This window comes from Sinocyclocheilus rhinocerous, unplaced genomic scaffold, assembly GCF_001515625.1.
Source record: "Sinocyclocheilus rhinocerous isolate Xijiao unplaced genomic scaffold, SAMN03320098_v1.1 scaffold1405, whole genome shotgun sequence".
Classification (NCBI taxonomy): Eukaryota; Metazoa; Chordata; class Actinopteri; order Cypriniformes; family Cyprinidae; genus Sinocyclocheilus; species Sinocyclocheilus rhinocerous.
The window spans coordinates 1483116-1503991 of record NW_015645543.1 but is presented as its reverse complement, the minus strand read 5'-3'; the positions used below and the strand labels follow the sequence as shown (position 1 = coordinate 1503991).

The 20876-nt window shown below is 36.7% G+C and overlaps 1 protein-coding gene across 1 annotated transcript in view; it reads left to right on the top strand.

Annotated features, from left to right (window-relative positions):
- The window catches only part of nectin3b (nectin cell adhesion molecule 3b), a 45769-nt gene that overhangs the window by 12233 nt on the left and 12660 nt on the right, over positions 1–20876 (top strand). The window contains exon 3 of the mRNA XM_016510261.1: positions 16585–16935. Within this exon, the coding sequence (XP_016365747.1) occupies positions 16585–16935 (351 nt within the window). The remainder of the gene's footprint in view (positions 1–16584; positions 16936–20876) is intronic.

The following is a 20876-nucleotide window of genomic DNA, read 5'->3' as shown; positions in this document are numbered from 1 at the left end:
GTACCGCATTGAGATGTCTTGGGCTTAAATGGCTTAAAATTACTTTAATGTTTAAACTGACAAGACTTAAAACACGTGAGAATGAAAAACTTTCTCGAGGAAGCAGCACTGGCCTGATCGTTAAGATAGTTTTGGGGGGCTAAGGTGACAGATAGGGGGGCTGAAACCCACCTAAAAAGGGTTTAGAACCGCCCCTGGTATAGCGTGCGTAATTATACTGAAACATAAATATATATAACCAGTTTACCTGATTCAATGTGATGGCTGAGCCCGTTTCTGAGATAACAACATGCCAGTCCGTGGTTGGATTTCCGACACGGCTAATCATAAATCTTCTTACACTGTCAATAAGCGTGACCAGGGTTGCCAGGTTTTCACAACAAAACCCGCGTAATTGCTACTCAAAACTAGTCCAAAACTACAAAATGCGGCAAGTGTTAAAGTAGCCCAATTCCGCGGGAAAACCGCCCCCACGGTGATACCGGTATTACCGGTGTTGTCGCACGTCGATTAACCGGTGAGAAAATTTCCTCACCGTCACAACCCTACCTGGCACTACGTGAATAAGTAATTGCCCCCTAAATCAAATAACTGGTTGTGCCACCCTTTGCCGCAACATCTGCAATCAAGCGTTTGCAATAACTGGCAATGAGTCTTTCACGTCGCTGTGGAGGGATTTTGGCCCACTTTTCTTTGCAGAATTGTTTTAATTCAGCCACATTGGAGGGTTTTCGAGCATGAATGGATTGTTTAAAGGGTAATTGTCTTTGATCTTTCAAGCTCTATCATTGCAGTCAGCGGGTGTTGCATTGCTTCAGTCCAAAAGAAGTTAAATAATAAGCGCCCATGCATAAAAAAACTGTCTTACACTGCTCCGGGGGGTGAACAAAGGCCTCCTTTAGCGAATCGTTGCGTTTTTGTAGGAAGTTAAGTTTATATATTATTATAATTTATATGAATATAAATATATACATATAAATACGTGTAAATATTTTCTAAATATATGCTGTATGTGTGTCTTTATATATACATAATAAATATACACCGTACACACACACATATTATTTAAATAAAAACTTTTATTTTGGATGCGATTAATCATTTGACAGCTCTACTTTATTTATTTTTATTTACTTCTGTACTTTGCTTATTTTAAATCTTTTATTGGCCAAAGCATTGGCCAATCACAATTCAGCAGTTTAGTTTTGCTAATTCAGAATAATTCAGTTCTGTTTTGGAAGAAATACATTTAAGTATTTAAAGGGGTCATATGATGTTGCTAAAAAGAACATCATTTTGTGTATTTGGTGTAATGAAATGTGTTTATGCGGTTTAAAGTTCAACAAACACATTATTTTCCACATACTGTACATTATTGTTTCTCCTCTATGCCCCGCCTTTCTGAAACGCGTCGATTTTTACAAAGCTCATCGGTCTGAAAAAGCGAGGTGTGCTCTGATTGGCCAGCTATCCAATGCGTTGTGATTGGCCGAATACCTCAAGCGTTAAAGCCTTATCTTCGACACACAAATATAACGTGTACTTTATCTTTGATTACAAACAAACAAAGAAACAAAAATTAATAAACAAAGCCAACCACCTAATAAATAATATGTGTCAGTACTGGGTCAATAGTATGTAACAAGACATGGCGGCGGCGGCAACAATACTACAGCGAGAATAAAAGTTACGCCTTCTTTCTTTGCGTGAACATTTGGGCGGCGTTATGCAAATCTTCCCACATAGTGACGTAGGTATGTGGGGGCGTGTTAGAACGAGCCGTTTTAGGTAGGCGTGGTTGACTCTTAACTTTTATAAAGAATATCTCTTTGGATTTGAGACTTTAGTCTTTGCAGCTTTAATGATCTTCTTTATGCACCAAGAGCTTGTAACACTTCAAAGAGAAAGGAAAAATTTAAATTGCATCATATGACCCCTTTAAATACGTGACATTGCTTATTTTTTATCTGTTATTGGCCAGTGCAAATCAAATCAAAATTCATATTTCAAGATTAATGTGTATGACTTGGCATTTTAATTTAATTATAACTTTTTTTTCTAATTCTAAATGAATTATACAAAATGGAAAATGGTAGCATTTTCAGTCATTTAAATATTTACCCTTGCATAGATTGACAGGTATATGATCTGTAATTTTATGTACATCTCTATGTGATATAATATCACAGCGATGTACATGAAATTACAGAAATTAAATAAGATAGTTTATAAATGTTTGAAATAAGTTAAGATAATAAAATAACACATACAGATTATTTGAAAACTGGTCTATCACTAGTTTTCTGCTGGTGTGTTTGAACGACGTGTCCCAGTTCAACCAGAGGATAACAGTCTAGCCACCTTTTTTTGGAAATTATTCTCCTAAAATCCTTCCACTGTGGACGCACACGTGCTTTAATCATTCATGGAAATATCCAGATTGCAGCCCAGATCCTGATTTCCGTTCGGCCTGGTTGGAGTACTCAAACTTCTCAGTATCTTAGTGTGCTGGCGACTGGCATCGCTTTTTTTTTTTTTTATATAGCGTTCCATTGATGAGTCCTTCCTGGTTTTCTCATTTTGTCACTCTGGAATGCACACGCTCTGAAATGCAATTCTGACAGCCACGCCAGACGAGGATATCTGTAATTGTGTTCCCTTTCTTTAAAACGCGCCAGAACATTATACAGCAACTGTAATTATAAAAGCTGCCGAGCTCCTCGCTGCTGACATCACTGAATGGCTTTGGTCTGATGTGGCATAATGTTTTCTGTCATGATTGCAGGCAAATGTGAAACTCTGCACGTGACTTCACATACTGTTGTCATCATCATCATCATATCATACACATCACGTCATATCATACACATAAGGGACTTTGAAGTTTTTGGAGCTCATGGTTTAACATTCCTCCTCTGATTCCTTGATGTGAATGCTTTGCCGTTGACGCCTCCAGGAGACAACCTTTTAACTTCTGAGACTGCAGCACCGGAAGTCTTTTGATTTTGTTAAGGGTTCATGATTGAAAGACTGTCGGCGTTCGCTTGAATTGAAGTACTCATCTATTTTATCTTCATGTGTTTTTCATCCGTAACCATGTGCAGAGAATCTGACTGCTGCATCCCACCCAAGTGCATCTGACTCCTCTCACTCTTTAATTAGATAGTCTCTCAGTGCTGTTAAATTGGAGCTTATGAAAGAAGGTCTTTTGGGCTTTAGTACAGGCGTGTGTGGCGTGCACGCACACTCAGACACACTCTCAGTATATGTATGTATGTCTATGTGTGTATGTTTGATTTAGCATGCCGACAGCTTTTTATTTACGTATTGTGTGCATGCTGTCTAAATTGAATGTAATGAATATAATTAGAGGTGCAGAATATATCATTACCATATCTGTTATTGAGCTATAGAAATATAAATGTCTTTACTGTTGCTTTTGATCAATTTAATGTGTGCTTGCTGAATAAAAGTATTAGCCTAATTTCTTTCATTTGTTTCCAAAAAAAGAAAAAATTCTTACTGACCCTAATAATTTGAACAGTAGTGTATAATGCTACTATTTCAGCAAATAGAAAACAGTTAATATAAATTGTAAAAATATTTCACAATATTACTGCTTTTGCTGTATTTTGGATCAAATAAATGCGACAGAAGAGACTTCTTTTAAAAACAATCTTACCAATCTAGAACTCTTGAACAGTAGTGTGTGTGTGTATTGTAACATGAAATAATTGTCAGTTCATTATTATGCATTGCTCACTTCAGCACATTTCCAGACTCATCAGCAGCTTTGCTGAATAATATCTTAACTAGTTTGTGTATAAGGTTTTGAAACTAAAATAAGCATTTCGTTGGCTGAAAACTGTTTTCTCAGCTTTTCAAGAGTAGTTTTTTTAGCCACTCTGATCTCCTTTGTTGGTCTGTTCCTGGCCTGGTTACACAAGATTGTATCCCTTCTTCTGTAAGCATCCTCTTTGGCATGACAAAGCTGTTTGAGTTTCCCAGTAAACCACGGTTTATCATTATTGAGTGTTAAGAATGTCCTTGTGGGGATGCACATATCCTCACAGAAACTGATATATGAGGTTACGGTCTCTGTGAGCTCGTCCAGATCGGTGGCAGCAGCTTCAAAAACTTCCCCGTTAACGCCGTGATGCGATCTGCTCTGAACAGCTGGTAGCCCGGCAGATGAAGCGCGTTATCCGGAATGGCTTCACTCAGCCAGGTTTCAGTGAAGCACAGTGCCGCAGAGTTTGAAAAGTCCTTGTTGGTGTGGGTGAGGAGAAGTGCATCCGTTTTGTTAGGAAGGGAACGGACATTCGTGAGATGAATGCTTGGGAGCGCAGTTTGAAAGCCGCTCGTGCAGAGCTTAACCAGGGCGCCGTCGCGTTTCCCTCCTCTGCGTCTGCACGCGCGTTTGAACAACACAGCTGTACCTCCGACTAGAATGTCCAACAAAATGGAAAAATATTGTCTGGGATGTGTTCCTTAATGTTAAGGAGTTTGTCTCTGGTAAAACGTATAGAAGAAGAATGACAAAACACAGAACAAACAAACAAAAACATGAGGAGAATTGCGGAGCTCAGCGTTGTGGCTGCCATTTGCGGCGCCATCTCGATGTATAGAGATTATTGATTATTGGCTTCCTAGCTGCAAAATCTGAATCTTGTAGAAAACACAACATGACCACACTCTTTTATTTTGTTGTATCTGACTCATTGTGTGTCAACATGCAACATAGTTTCCTATTAGTGTATTTGTTTTGTGTGAGTTATGTAAAATGAATGCAGAGTCGCAGTTCAGTTGATAGAAATAGGCCTACCTCTGAGTCAGTGCGTTTACAGAGTGTCTTCAACAGAGTGAGATCAGACTGGCTCGTTGTCTCTTTTCATCATTCAAGTAAACTTATTGTATTCCAACATCCTCCGCATTGGCAAAGCTGAGTTAAATTTGTGTGTGAGCGCATGTACCCACCCACCCTCTCCCTTGTTTTCCTATCTGGGATATGGACTCTGAAAAAGGGATTTTTTTAGGATGATACGCTGGGCAAATTTCCTAGACGTTAGAAAATCTCCCATAGGCTCAGACCTCTGTTTGTTTAGGAGGCCTTATTGGAGCTCTGCTGCACCTACCACAGCGAGGAACTCGCGTCTCCCACGCTCAAACATGGATTCGGCCCCCAAACCGCTCATTCCTCAGTCCCTCCCTGTCGCAGCGCAAACTTGACGGGCCGACCTGAAAGCAGACTGTTTTGAAGCAAGAGTCCATCTGTTTCATCAGAGACTTGTGGTCAGACGGATCCTTGAGACACGCTTTGCCTTGTATATTTGAATCTGTCCTCACCATGCTAATGCATCCCAGAACAGGATTTGTGCTTGAGATTGGAACTGGCTCTTTATATCAGATCTGGATGAACTATGTAGAAACAAATGACCTAAATATTGTACATCCAGTCTGGATCTAAATCACTGCACTGTCATAGCATTTGGCATTTCATCTCTTCCTTGTTTAGACAACTGTTTTGTTTCAAAACTTTGTAAGCTGTCTACGTAGGCAGCATTTTAAGGCATTATAAAAACACTCTAGGCTCAAAAGGAAGGTGTAGGCAACTGAATTATGTTGCCTTATAAGGTTTCTTGAAAGAGAAAAACAAGTTTGGGGTTGGTAAGAATTTTGTGTGTGTGTGTTTGAAAGACGTCTCTTCTACTCACCAAGGCTTTTTATTTGATCAAAAATACAGTAAAAAGAGTAAAATTCTGAAATGTTACAATTTTGAATAACTAAATAAATACATTTTAAAATGTAATTTATTTCTGATGACAAAGCTGAATTTTCAGCATCATAGTCTTCAGAGTCACATGCTGATTTAGTGTTGAAAAAACGTTTCTTATCAATATTGAAAACAGTTTCCTTGTTGCTTTCATGAAAAATCTGATCATTTTTTTCTTTTATTAGTCGGAAAGTGCTATTATTTTATTTATTTGTTTTTTGTAATAATGTTTTTATGTCACTTTTGATAAATTTATTGTGTCCTTGCTGAATAGATGAGAAGATAACTTGACTGACCCCAAAAATTTGAACGGTAGTTTATCTTTTCCAGAGAAAACAATCCCAGAATTTATTGCATTGAGTTCAGTGTAAATAAATCAAAGATGGTGGATAAGGTGAGAGAAATGTAGCTTACTAACTGTAATTTGGCCCATGAGAAATGAGGGCTTGGCTGGTTTTTATTCAGAACAACCTCAGCTTTGATGTTAGTCACATCTAAATGTCGTACAGTTAAAGGAGTAGCTCATGATCTCTTTACCTTCATGTTGTTCCAAACCCATATGCTGTTGTGTTTTTTTCAGTTTAACACAAAAAGGAGAATTTTGGAAGCATCTCTGTGCAGCTTTTACGTACAGCCAGAGGTTACTGATTGAGTAAAAAGCAAAATAAAAGAAGTCTAAATGATTTGTGTCCAATATTACGAGTTACTTTTAAAGCCATACAGTATCTTAGTGTGATGAATATACTATCAAGTTATTTGCTGCAAATTTTGCCATTAATGGTTCTCTATTTATTTGTTTGTTTGTTTATTTTTATTTATTTTTGTTATTTATTTTTTATTTTTGTTTTATTTAATTTGTAATTTATTTTTATTTTGAATTAATTTTTTTTATTCTTGCATTTTTATTGTATTGTTTACTTTAGTATGTTATTGTTTTGTATAATTTTTGTATTTATTTTAATTAATCCTATATAATGATTGTATTGTTTTACTATGTATTTATTTTCTTTTTTTCATTTCATTGATTTTATTCATTCATTTATTTTCATATTTTCATTGCTGCTTAAAGATTCTTCAAATAAATTAATTTCATTTTTTAAGTGTTTTTTTAAATTCTCAAAATACTATTATAGTCAGAGCTACATCTGATTTTGGGACAGATGATATTGTGAATTCTCTTTACCAGAACGTATTGAACTAGTCAAAAGCATTTGAAACCTATCTATTTGTTTTTCTCTTCCTGGGCTGCTTCCCTTTTTTTCACCCTATATATTCCTTTCACTCTGGTCTCATATTAACCAGGCATATGGAATGATATTAACCTCAGAGGGATGGAAAAGACAACCAAAGTAAAATGAAAACATTGGTTTGTTCCGCTGGAGCAAAAGGAAGAATAAGGAGAGTGTTAAGGTTTTGACGTAGGAGATGAGAAACGGCTATTTTTCCATTGCTGTTTTGACCATTAGAAAACAGTGGCTTGTGAATTGCAGCTCAGTGAGGTTGACTGATTAGAAGCTTGAGGAACAGAGACACTGTGACTCAGCATTAGAATATGACCTGGGCTGCTGTTCTAGCCGTTGTGCTGTTGCAGCTTTTCAGTCACGTGGCGCAATCAGGGATTTTTACAGCAAAAAGGGATTATTTTTATGCTTTGTCTCATCAGAATAGCACTTTTGTGACGCTTTGCTGTCATAATCTCTCTTTGTTTTTGCAGTGTCATCAATAATATCTTTACACAACCATCAAATTCACTAACAAAATCCTGCAACTTCACAACATGGAGGAAATGTGCTATTCTTAAACTTCCTTTTAATTTAAGATATGGCAAACTATAACTTAAACCAGTTACACTGAAAAAAGGTGTAGTTTGTCATTTTCATTCAGAAATTGCTGTTAAATTTTACACACAATATTTGTTTAAATTTTGAAGTGGAAAATCTTGTTTTCTTGTAAAACGAACGCCAAGAATCTTTGTTTTATTTACGACTTTTTTTTTTAACTAACTTTTAAACATTACCATCAAATTCACTAACAAAATCCTGCAACTTCACAACATGGAGGAAATGTGCTATTCTTAAACTTCCTTTTAATTTAAGCAAACTATAACTTAAACCAGTTACACTGAAAAAAGGTGTAGTTTATAATTTTCATTCAGAAATTGCTGTTAAATTTTACACACAATATTTGTTTAAATTTTGAAGTGGAAAATCTTGTTTTCTTGTAAAACGAACGCCAAGAATCTTTGTTTTATTTACGACTTTTTTTTTTTAACTAACTTTTAAACATACACTACAAAAATTGACAATTTTTTCCACTCAATTTATAGTAAATTTCACAAACATGTAATATAATATATTTAATATATTTAGTTTTTTTACATTGGAAAAAAAAAAACGTTTTTGACATTTAGTTTTACTCAAATTTATAGTAAATTTCACAAACATGTAATATAATATATTTAATATATTTAGTTTTTTTACATTGGAAAAAAAAAAACGTTTTTGACATTTAGTTTTACTCAAATTTATAGTAAATTTCACAAACATATAATAGATTTAATATTTTTACAAAATTATTTTACATTGAAAAAAGTTGACGTAGGACAATTTTCACTCACAAATTTATAGTAAATTTCATAAACAATTACAAATAATTGGCAAGTAACCGTGAATTAAACGTGAAGTATAAAACCTGAAGTAGTATTTTCTTGTAAAATGAACTCCAATAATCAGTTTTATTTACAACTTTTAAACATTATACACTACAAAAATTTGCGATTCACTCCATTTATAGTAAATTTCACAAACATAATATATATTTTATGTATTTACAGGTTTTTTTTCTTTTTTTTACATTGAAAAAAAAATGCGTAGGACAATTTTCACTCACAAATTTACAGTAAATTTATATTTGTAGCTAGTGTGCTGCTTCCTGATTTGTTTATAGTAAAACAAAATTCACTCAGATTTATAGTAAATTTCACAAACAATTACAAATATTTGGCAAGTAACAGTGAATTAAGTGTGAAGTATAAAACCTGAAGTAGTATTTTCTTGCACATCAAACTCCAATAGGCTTTGTTATATTTACAACTTCGAAAAATCCTTTTTAAATTATGCTTCACATGATCAAAGCCCAGAGAAAAAATGCACAAAACATTTCTTTTAGAGTGCATGTATAGGATTTTGCGGGGGTTCCTCGTGCTATATTTGACTTGGGTGCTTTAAAGGAGATTCCGTCACTCTTTTCTTCTCAGTCCCAGAATCCTCTGGTGCAACCGCCTTCCCCTCATGCTGACTGTTTGTGCTGGTATGGGGTAGATTCTGGCAGGCTCCCGGCCTCTCTGTGGTCTAGACTGGAGCTAGTGTGCTGCTTTCTGAAGGAGCCCCATGAGTCACTCTTCCCAAAACCACCATCTCTGTGTGAGAGCATCAGCTTCACCACTGGCCTGAAGACACCACCGCTTGGACTGTCACAGCACAGGCTTTCACAAACGCTTTCGGTCTCTTAACACGCATTCCCGCTAGTCTCTTGCTCAGCGAGTCCCTGCACCACGATGCTGTGAAGTGGCTCTGTTTTCTGTCACCAATTGTTGGCCATTCTTTGAGAAGCCAGCCTGCTGACAACTGGTGAATCGCTCGCCTGGTTAGTCGTAGTTTTGCAGTCTTGCTGTTAAAAGGTTAAAGGTGAAATTTCTTTGTCATGCTAACCAGCCAAACTGGAACAGCTTGGTTCAGTAGTAAATGTTTGAGGTAAAAGCTGACATGTAGGAGCATGAAATAGAGCTTCATCTTCAAACCAGTTTTTAGAAAACTTTAAAAAAAAATAAAAAAAGCATAAAATTCATGGAGTTATGCCTTGTGTAGAGCTTGGTCAGGCTATTTGTCTTTTTCAGGGAGGAGGAGATTTATTTGAGGACCCTGGTGCATTCCTGCTGAGTGCTCAGGCCGCTGGAGATGCAGTGACCACATTTATGTGAAACCTGAAGCCACTTCTGCTGCTATATACAAAAATGGTGTAACCCTTAACGTCAGTGCCTGTCAGTGTCTTTATGTACAGATTTACACACAACACTATTGTCATACGACCTTAAGCTCCATACACGCCTGACATCTTCTTTAAACGACCTTGAGCTCTTCAGTCACCCAGGTCTATTTTCATTCAGCATCTCTTTTGTGTGTGTGTGTGTGTGTGCGCGCGCCTGACGTGTGCAGATGCAGTCATGTTAAGCTCAATGTCTCTGTCCAGAACACCTGTTCAGCTTCACATGCTGCTCCTTTACATCGCCAATGGTCATTTATCATTGTTCAATGTTATTTTTTAAAATGAGGCTCTCCAAAAAGGTCAGAAGGTGGTCAGAGGATTTTGTTTGTCACGTACATGGGAAGAATGCATTTTAAGCAGGTCAGTTCCTGCTTATCTTTGCATAATAATAGATGGGAAAAGAAGCATAACTATAGTAATAATAATAATAACAATAATAATAATAATAATTGTAGTAACAAAGTTATCTATCTATCTCTATCTCCATCTCTATCTCTCTCTCTCAATTTTGTTTGTCACGTACATGGGAAGAATGCATTTTAAGCAGGTCAGTTCCTGCTTATCTTTGCATAATAATAGATGGGAAAAGCAGCATAACTATAGTAATAATAATATAACTAACAACAATAATAATAATAATAATTGTAGTAACAAAGTTATCTATCTATCTCTATCTCTCTCTCTCACTCTCATTATTATTATTAATAATAATAATAACATTAAATAATAATAATAATTATTATTATTATTTGTTTATTTTCTCACTTGAAGAATCTAAATAAAATATATTAGTACCCTAACCCTACCCTATTTGAAAAATAAGCAAATATAGTATAATAATAGTAACAACTATTATAGTATAGTAACAATTATTAATATTGTTTGTTTTCTTATTTATTTTCTCACTTGAATAATTTAAATAGCATATTTTAGAACCCTAACCTTACCCTATATAAAAAATAAGCACAATTAAATGAATAATAATAATAATAATAATGAGAATAATTTATAATAATAATAATAATTATTATTATTATTATTATAGTATTTATTTTATTTTATTAATTTATTTTTACTTTATCACCTAAAGAAGCCGAATAGCATTTTTTTTGTTATTTTTTCCATGCGTTCCTAGGTTAAATCAGCAGATTATTTCAATGATTGTGGATTATTTTGACCTGAAGAGGAATGTTTGCAAAGGGGAAGTGAGATTGTTTAGCTTCTTTAATTACAAACTAATTTTTTTCTACATATTTCCCTCTCCTTCCTTCTCTTCCATGAATATTTATTTCGGAAAAGATATGGCAATGTTAAACCCATCTGCTGAATCATGGCAGAGGTGCTGGCTCCATTGCGACATGCCATGTGCAATGAATACAAACTGTCTTTGAGAGGGAAAATTGAACCCCATCACCTCACAGCACACAGACGTGCAGCTTCTGTCGCAGACACGCGCAGACACCCTCACATGCACCAACACACCTTGCAGGTAGCTAGCGCATGTGAGGGAATAGCTGACTGAGGCAGAACAGAGAGCGAAGCCTTCTGGGAGCTCAGTGTCCTTGCTGTCAGGACAGTTAACTTCCTGTGCCGCTCTGACCTCTCGGGCTATATGGATTTGTGTGTGTGTGTGTGTGCCGTGGAGCATTCATGAGTTTGTATCGTGCTGTTTCACCATGATATTGTGGTGTTTCACCATGACACCATTCAGATTGTTTATTTGGTGCACAGCTTCGTCTCTGCTGAACTTTATTCTCAGTCTCTGAAGTAATTTAATTAATAAAACACATTAGTGCATTAGGGAATATTTAATTTGGCACATGGTTTTGGTAAAATTGTCTCCTGTGTGCAGAATGTGGCTAGACATGCCGAAACTAGTCTGAAACAGGCATGTTATCAGAAATCCTCATTTTTAGCTCAGGCCAAATAAGATAGGGACAGAATAGTTCATTTTGGGAGTTTGTAAATAGAATAAATCTTATAAATATATCAAATATAAAAAAATAAGGATTATTAACATTAACTGTTTAACAGGAACATTATAAGTAATGAGCATAATTTGTTTATTAAATAATAACATCAGTTTTATTTATTAATTAATTCTGCACCTTACCCTAGATGAGAAATAAGCATATATTTGATTTATAAGATTTATTTATTATTAATTTTAATTTTTTCATTAAGCTGGCTTGTTATCATCTATTCATAGAGTATAATACAAATATGAAGATTAACGCAATGAACTTAGCTGGTAGTGTTGCTTTCGTCAACGAAAATTATGACTAAATATCGTCGTCAACGAATCTTTATCACGTGACGAAAACGAGACGAGACGCAACGTAAATGCGCTAGGTACTTATACTATATTGACTAGGTTAAATAGAATTGCATTACTAAAAAGAGACAAAAATACAATTTTCGTCGACTAAAACTAGACGAAAATAGTCATGGATAATTCTGACTAAAATAAGACTAAAATGCTCAGACTTTTAGTTGACTGAAACTTGACTAGACTAAAAAGAGTATGAACGTGACTAAAACTAATAAAAACTAAAATGACAGTTTCACACAAAGACTAGACTAAAACTAAAATTAAAACAGGCTGCCAAAAACAACACTATTAGTTGGTGAATCTCACAAAAACTGTCAAGAAATGTGTTTGTTTACTTAAGGAAATGTAAGGTTTGCAAGGCTGCAAAGGCTTTTAGGTTTTAGGCATAAATATTAAAACAAAGTTATGGAGTTTTTATGTTAGGTGGCTCAGGCTGAAGAAAGTAGAAATTTAATTTATAGCTTTTCAGAAATTTTGAAGACTATCAATGCAGTTCTTTGCACCTTTATTCTCCCCTCAACTGAAAATATGCCCATCTTTACCCATATGAGTGACACTGCATTTGGTCAAAGCAGAAACTTTGTGGCTGGTTTGTCATGAACCTAGTGATTTAAGGATGGAGAGGCCTGCATTTTGGCGTTCCCCATTCACTCTGTGTGACTCAGTGGCCTAAAATGCCTTTGTTTAAATGCTGACGGCATAACGTTAGTCAACATTTACAGCCTGAAATCCTCCAGATCATTTCCTCCCTTGCTCATCCATTCCTGTGAGGTCATCTTTTGGCTTTGTTAACCAACTGGCGCTGATGAAGATATAACTTGTTCCAAACTTCCTTTATGATTCTTATTTGCAACATTTTGTCTCTTTTATTCCTCCTCTTCCATTCACAGCAAGGATGTACTGTCGTGACAAAAGGAGGAGGGTCGTTGCTGGCAAGACAAACGCTCGGGCGGAATGTTTTGAGTCTGTTGCCAAGCAATGCGGCGGGTTTTGATTTACGATTACATCTTCCGACCGGCAGCTTGTTGCAATTAGCATTGTCATTTGAGAGGCCGAGCGAGTTAACGGGTGGGTGTGTGCGTACAATATTTCTGTTTATTTGACTGAATATGCTCCTGCATTCTCTTCACAGGATCTTCACTGATCTTTCACAACGCTTGTTGTGTTTAACATCTATCTGTACCCTCTGGTTTTCATCTTTTATTTTCCTTTTTATCTATTACAGACTCTGTCTTCCTCAGAGCTGGTCACTGTATAACATGCATGGTCTTTAAGGGAATGGCGAAGACTAGATTAAATCCAGATATTTAGTTTTGTTTGAAGTGTTGCTCTGACTGGACCAAAGCGACGCGGTTGCTTGAGGGGCTGGTTTTAATTCTCAGAATCAGGTCAGCGATCGGCCAGCAATCACACATGAATATGTTTGTGTGGAGACTCGCATACTCTGAGATGGCTGGTTTGAGGGTCTTCTTCAGCTTAGACTTGGGGTTCCTTTTGATGAAGAGCATCTCTGACAGATCATAATGTGTTTATGGTGCTAAAGCTTTGCTCACTAGGCAACACTAAAGAAAAGGCCTTTTGGTTTGACGTCAGCCAGAAATGAGACGGATTGTGTGCATCTTATATATTGGAAACTCCTGATAGGATTTAATTGATTAACAAAATTCGGTATCTTGTATCAATACCAAATTGTTAACAATTGTTGAATAAAGCCATTATTTTTGTTTTCTTTGTGCACAAAAAGTATTCTCGTAGCTTCATAAATGTAGTTGTCATTGCTGCCGTTTGATCTGTTTATAACAGAGATTTCTGTGCTGAATTTGAATGCATCTCACTAGATCTCGCAGCAATCTTTATTCATTCTTCGCCAAATTAAAATGCTTCTCACTGGATCTCGCACCACTGTGCTGTAACAGTGTCGCGAAATCAGCTTTGGTTCACGAGTAAAGCTGTTCTGAGTTCGGACAAGTTTGTTTGCGTCACGGTCCGAGCTGATAAACGGTCCGCGCTGCGCAGCTCAAACGAGTAGTGGGATTTTGTTACGCTTTTGATTTGTTTGCCGTTTGATGTTTCTCATATGCAATAGAAATGGCAGCGCTTACGATTTGAACAATGCAGTGGTCGCACCAGTGCAACTGCTCACAAAATGTTGTCGTACCGGCAGAAAAAATGGTCACAAAATGTGACCATTTGGTCGCAGTCTGGAGCCCTGAATTAATTACAGAATTTTCATAAGCATGCTTCATTTTGGTAAATTTCACCGAAAACAAGCTCTTACGTCAAGAAAACTTATGTCATTTTGCTTCTCAAGTGATTACTCAAGTATTTTGATATAAGAATCTTAATATTTTGAACCCCATTAACTTCATTGTATGGATAAAAAAAATATTTTTACTGAAGAATGTAATTCATACAGGTTTGCAACAACATACGAGTGAATAAATAATTACAGACTATTCATTTTCGGGCATCTGCCCCTTTAAGAAATTGAATGAATTTCACAAATCATGCTGTCTGACCTGCTGAACTTTGCAGAATAGGAGCAGATTGTGCTGATATTTGTAAAATGATATTGTACTGTGGTAAACTTTTGGTACTGTGGCACTGCTGTACACTCCTGCAGATGATTGATGTGTTGTTGATGTGGGAATCCAGAGAAGATCCTACCAGATGATCTGAATTCCATCATCTCCCCACAGAACACATTGATTTGCCTCCGTCGCCACATGTTAGAGGCCGCGTGCGACTGCGCTGCGTGTTCGCGTGTGTATGTGTTTTGTGGATTCAGATGGTGTGGGCACAGCTGTCTGGGTGTAATAAGACACACAGGTTGTCCTCATGTGGCCTTTGTTGTTTCTTTGGCATCTTTTAGCACTCGTCTCGTCTCTCCGTCTTTTGCACTCATTTCACACACACGCACACCCTCTTTCAAACATAATTAAGCTTTTGTTCGGCAAATGGAAAGAGGAAAAAAATGATGACGGGCTGAGCGACGGAAGGTAGGCTAACAGAAAGGAAGAGAAGGAGGTAAGGAGGAGAACAGTCAGAGTATTTGTGGTAAATGCCCATGTTGTTCCTATTTTAAAGCCCTATGGGCCTAATGGCTGCGCAGACCGGAGCTCTTGCCGCTCAGCTGTTGTTCTGTGCACCATCAAATCAGTCTGACTTTAGTTGTTTTTTTTTCTCTAGTCTGCTGTGACTCCATTGTTCCTGACCCATTTTAGACTTTTCATTCTTTAAATCAGGGTTTTGTTCTTTGCAATAAATTGTTTTGCTCTTTCCTTAGATGAAAGTTACACCGTGATCATCCAAAAGAGCCATCGCTCCCCTCAAACCTAGACACACACATAAATCAGTTGTAAACTTGTGCCGAATTCACACTGCACAAATTTCAAAGTCGTCAGATCACTGTTGTTTTCACACAATGGCGACAGGTCTAGATATTTAGCATGCGAAATATTTCACGGGCATTGGCGACAGATCACGTCTTTGATAGTTCACACTGCGTGATTGTCACTCATGTGAGGGAGCACCGATTTGCCTCCGATTTCGGGCATTTGTTGGCAATTTGTTGGCGAGTGAAAATCTGGGCTAAAAACGTGCAGTGTGAACTCGGCATTAAGGTTAGACTCATGAAACACTGAAATGAAAATAGTATAAATATACATTATGTAGTGCTACTTCGTTAATTATAAAACAAATATGATCTGTGTTGTAATTTGTAGTAATAGCCAGTTATTTTAGTAGAATTTTATTTATTTATTTATTATTATACATGATGTTGAATTATAGTTAAATACAAAACAAATAAAAATTGTATTTCAGGAAAAAACTATTGGCCAATTAGTTCAGCAGAATTTTATTTAATTTACTTGTATTTTAAAACATTATTTTGTACTATAGTTAAATACAAAACAAATGAAATGCACATAGTGATTTGCATTCCAGAAAACAACTGGCCAGTTAGTTTAGTAGAATATATATATTTTTTATTTTATTTTAATTTATTTAATGTTTTATTTTTCATTTCTTTAGTTTTTGGTTTTTCTCTAGTCTGCTCTGACTGCATTGTTCCTGACCCATTTTTAGACTTTTATTTTAGAAATCCGTGTTTTTGCAGCAAGTCAAATGTTAGGGCTAATTTTAGCCTCCCTCCAGCACAATAAAACTTTATTTAATTTGCTCGATTTACAGCACAACATATTACACCAGCTAACCAGTGTTGTATCCGTCTCCTCAGACGTCTATGCTAAAGGGAATTGACTTTTCTCGTTTGGAATTAGGAGCTGTGCTAAGAGACCTTGGTGTCTGATTGATCGGAGCTTGAACAGGATAAAAACGGATTTGTCAGTTGAGATGGTTCAAGACCTCAAGAGCACTTTTCTGCAGCTGCTCAAGTGTCCTGACTAACGATGTGTGCATTTCTCTCTCCTAGGGCTGGTGTATGGCAGTCAGGTGGTTGTCCCACCAAAGGTGAACGCCGTGTTGGGAAAGAACGTCACCCTCAGCTGCAGGGTGCAGGTGGACACAAACCTCAGCCTGACGCAGAGCTCGTGGGAGAGGAAGCTGCCCACTGGATGGGTGACTCTGGCTGTGTATAACCCAATGTTTGGCATCTCCATCCCGCCCGAATATGAGCGACGGCTGTCCTTCCGCTCGCCCTCCATGCACGATGCCACCATCGTGCTAGAAGACGTGGGTTTCGCTGACATCGGCATATACACCTGCAAGGTTGCCACCTTTCCGCTGGGTAACACTCAGGCCTCCATCACTGTCAGCGTGATAGGTAACAAGAGACGCCGTGTGTGTGTGCGTGCGTTTTTGCAGTCTGATTAATTTAGATTATGCACTCAGAGCGTGGTGCTTGTGTATTAATGCAAAAGTGCCGTGACGAACCTTTCGCATGCGTGCGGTCGACAAAAAAAGAAAGGCGTGCGAGCGTATGCACATCACAGCTGCCGAATAAAGCACTGCTTATTTGTGTAAGTAGGCAAGTATGTGGTGTGTGTGCGAGAGGGTGGAAAAACATTAAGAGCAACTTCAGGGTAGGAATGAAAGCAGTGTTTTGGGAGACGGTCCAGCTCATTTAGAGAACATGGTGATGTTTAAACTCTCTTCCTCCACCAAACCCCCAGAGCCATCTGCTCTGCTAAACACAGATACAGCCGAACGAAGCGGTGTGCTCTTGTTATCTGGGTGTACAACAGACAACAAGAGAAGTTTACAAGCACAGTGCTTTGTGTTAGGTATATCAATTATGTATCGCTCTATGGAGGCGTGAGGAGAGTCGCTGTTTCCTCTGTGAGCTCAAGATGAAGGTTATACAGGGAACATCCTTGGTGTCATCGGTGGCTTCAAGAATAGACTTTAGCAACTTTATTTTCAACAGAAATCAGTTGGTATAAAAAGTAACCCTGCACTGGTTGTTTTATGACAACAAAATTTTGAAATTAATGTTAGTATTGCTACAACAATGTATAATTTATACAGTACTAGTTATTTAAATACCAAATTACCAAAAAGGTTTCTATTTTGCATGGCCAAATTCAATTTCTGTATTTAATATATAAATTAGTAATATAACATTTAAATAACTATTGAATAAAATATATGTTATTGTAGCTATTATTATTATTATTATTATTATTATTACTTCTACATCATATATAGCAGTTGTGGGTGGGTATGTTTATTTATTTATATATTTTTTTTTTTTGCATATTGAAATACATATGTATATTTAATATTTCTGTATTTAATACATAAATTAGTATTCTAACATTAAAGTAACTGTTGAATAAAGTAGAACTCTTCATACATACATACATACATACATACACACATACACACATATGTATGCGTGCGTGTGTGTGTGTGTGTGTGTGTGTGTGTGTATGCGTATGCGTGTGTATACGCATACACACACATGCATACATATATAAAAAAAAAGTAATTTTTACTTGTAAATGTGCAGAGAAGACAGAACATCATGCTCTTTGAATGCTGTTGGGCCATAATTGTAAACCATTACTAAACCGTAAATTGTCAGATGAAGCGATCTAGTTTTGACGTGCCACACACATACCGTGTAGATGCTGTGTTAGAGTAATAAATGGCATGCAGACACGAGTTGAGTGAAGGTTCATAAAGCTCAGAAAGAGATTAATTGAAAAAGATGATGTCATCGATAAAATGAGCTGTGCAATTGGAGGAAAATCTGAACGAGAGCAGAGACGAACAGGGACTGAGAGCTTTAATAAAAGGAGAGATGGAGGGGGGCGGGATGCAGGAGGATGGAAAGTGGTGGTGAAGTGAGAGAGCAGGAACGAGGGAGGGGGAACACGCGCCGGAGCTATAATTAGATCAAGAGGAATGTTCAGGGTGTGTGTGTGTGTGCAGAGATGGGAGTGTATGAGTGTGGGAATGATGCCCGCTGCTTTTGGGATCCACTGCACTTTAGGGTCAAGGATGTCATTGCGTGGTCTGGTTGAATTTGTGGTTTAAAGTGACACACGAGAGTTGCCGCACACACACACACACACACAAACACAAACACAGGTTGCTTGCGGTATTTAATACATAAATTAGTATTCTAACATTAAAGTAACTGTTGAATAAAGTATATGTTGTTCTAGCTATTATTATTATTATTATTATTATATTACTACTACTACTACATAATATATAGCAATGGGTGTGTGTGTGTGTGCGCATGTATGTGTATGTATGTATGTATGTAAACAGAGTTATCTGTTTTTGCAAATGAACTAAAAAAAAGTAATTTTTACTTGTAAATGTGCAGAGAAGACAGAACATCATGCTCTTTGAATGCTGTTGGGCCATAATTGTAAACCATTACTAAACCGTAAATTGTCAGATGAAGCGATCTAGTTTTGACGTGCCACACACATACCGTGTAGATGCTGTGTTAGAGTAATAAATGGCATGCAGACACGAGTTGAGTGAAGGTTCATAAAGCTCAGAAAGAGATTAATTGAAAAAGATGATGTCATCGATAAAATGAGCTGTGCAATTGGAGGAAAATCTGAACGAGAGCAGAGACGAACAGGGACTGAGAGCTTTAATAAAAGGAGAGATGGAGGGGGGCGGGATGCAGGAGGATGGAAAGTGGTGGTGAAGTGAGAGAGCAGGAACGAGGGAGGGGGAACACGCGCCGGAGCTATAATTAGATCAAGAGGAATGTTCAGGGTGTGTGTGTGTGTGCAGAGATGGGAGTGTATGAGTGTGGGAATGATGCCCGCTGCTTTTGGGATCCACTGCACTTTAGGGTCAAGGATGTCATTGCGTGGTCTGGTTGAATTTGTGGTTTAAAGTGACACACGAGAGTTGCCGCACACACACACACACACACAAACACAAACACAGGCACTCATGACATGTCACTCACCACACAACAGTGGGTGGTTGAAGGTACGATGACCACAGCTGTTGTCTCTGAAGGTCAACTGCCAATGCTAATACTTCACAAGATGGGACAAGAAAAAACTCTGAGCAGGGAAAGAGAGAGGGAGAAACAAAGGCTAATCAATGGGTCTATTCAGTACACATCCTTTGACTTATACAAATGAATATTTATTATCAGATGGGTATCACCAACATCACCAAATATGATGCACATTGTGACACTAAATGATGCTATAGATTTCCTCAAACCAAGTACAATTTTTAATTACTTTCGGGGGTGGGGAATTATGAATTACACTTTTTTTTTTTTTATGCAATATGAATACATGTTTCACTAATATTTGACCACCAGAAAGGATCCAAATGGTTTTGTCTGAATTTTCAACTGATTAAGTTGAAAATGATTTATCATTTAAGGCTGAAAATGTCTCTTTTGTAAATATTTTGTTTGAAAAATGTATTTATTTCCTCAAAAATAAATGGCAATTATTTGGATATTTTGTCTAATGCAGTGCCATTGCATTAGAGAATACATTGCGATTCATCACGGTCATAATTGGGTTGTGATGACCTGCTGTTTCATTAATAAAACTTTAGGAAATTATATGCAGAAAGTATCATGATGCACTGCATTTGAAAAGTGATTTTTTTAAGAAGTTAATATTTTTATTCAGTAAGGATGCAATAAATTGATCTAAATTAAATATATTCATAATATGTGACCCTGGACCACAAAACCAGTCATAAGTAGCACTGGAATATTTGTAGCAATAGCCAAAAATACATTGTATGGGTCAAAATTATAGATTTTTCTTTTATGGTAAAAATCATTAGGATATTAAGTAAAGATCATGTTCCATGAAGATATTTTGTAAATTTCCTACCGTAATTATCAAAACGTAATTTTTGTTTAGTAATATGCATTGCTAAGAACCTCATTTGGACAACTTTAAAGGCAATTTTTTATTTATTTTTTTTTTTGCACCCTCAGATTCCAGATTTTCAAATAGTTGTATTTCAGCCAAATATTGTCCTATCCTAAAAAAAAAAAAAAAACATACATCAATGGAAAGCTTACTTACTCAGCTTTCAGATGATAAGTCTTCAAAAAAAATTACCCTTATGACTGGTTTTGTGGTCCAGGGTCACATATTAGAAAGATTTCCATTTCATATTCTATAGGGATGTCAAATTTTTTTTTCGAATTTCGAATATTCGTCGAATTTAAAATAAAAATGTTGCATTTCGAATTTTAGTTGTGCAGTAAGGAGGCAGCCTTATCAGTGGCGCACAAGATGCGAT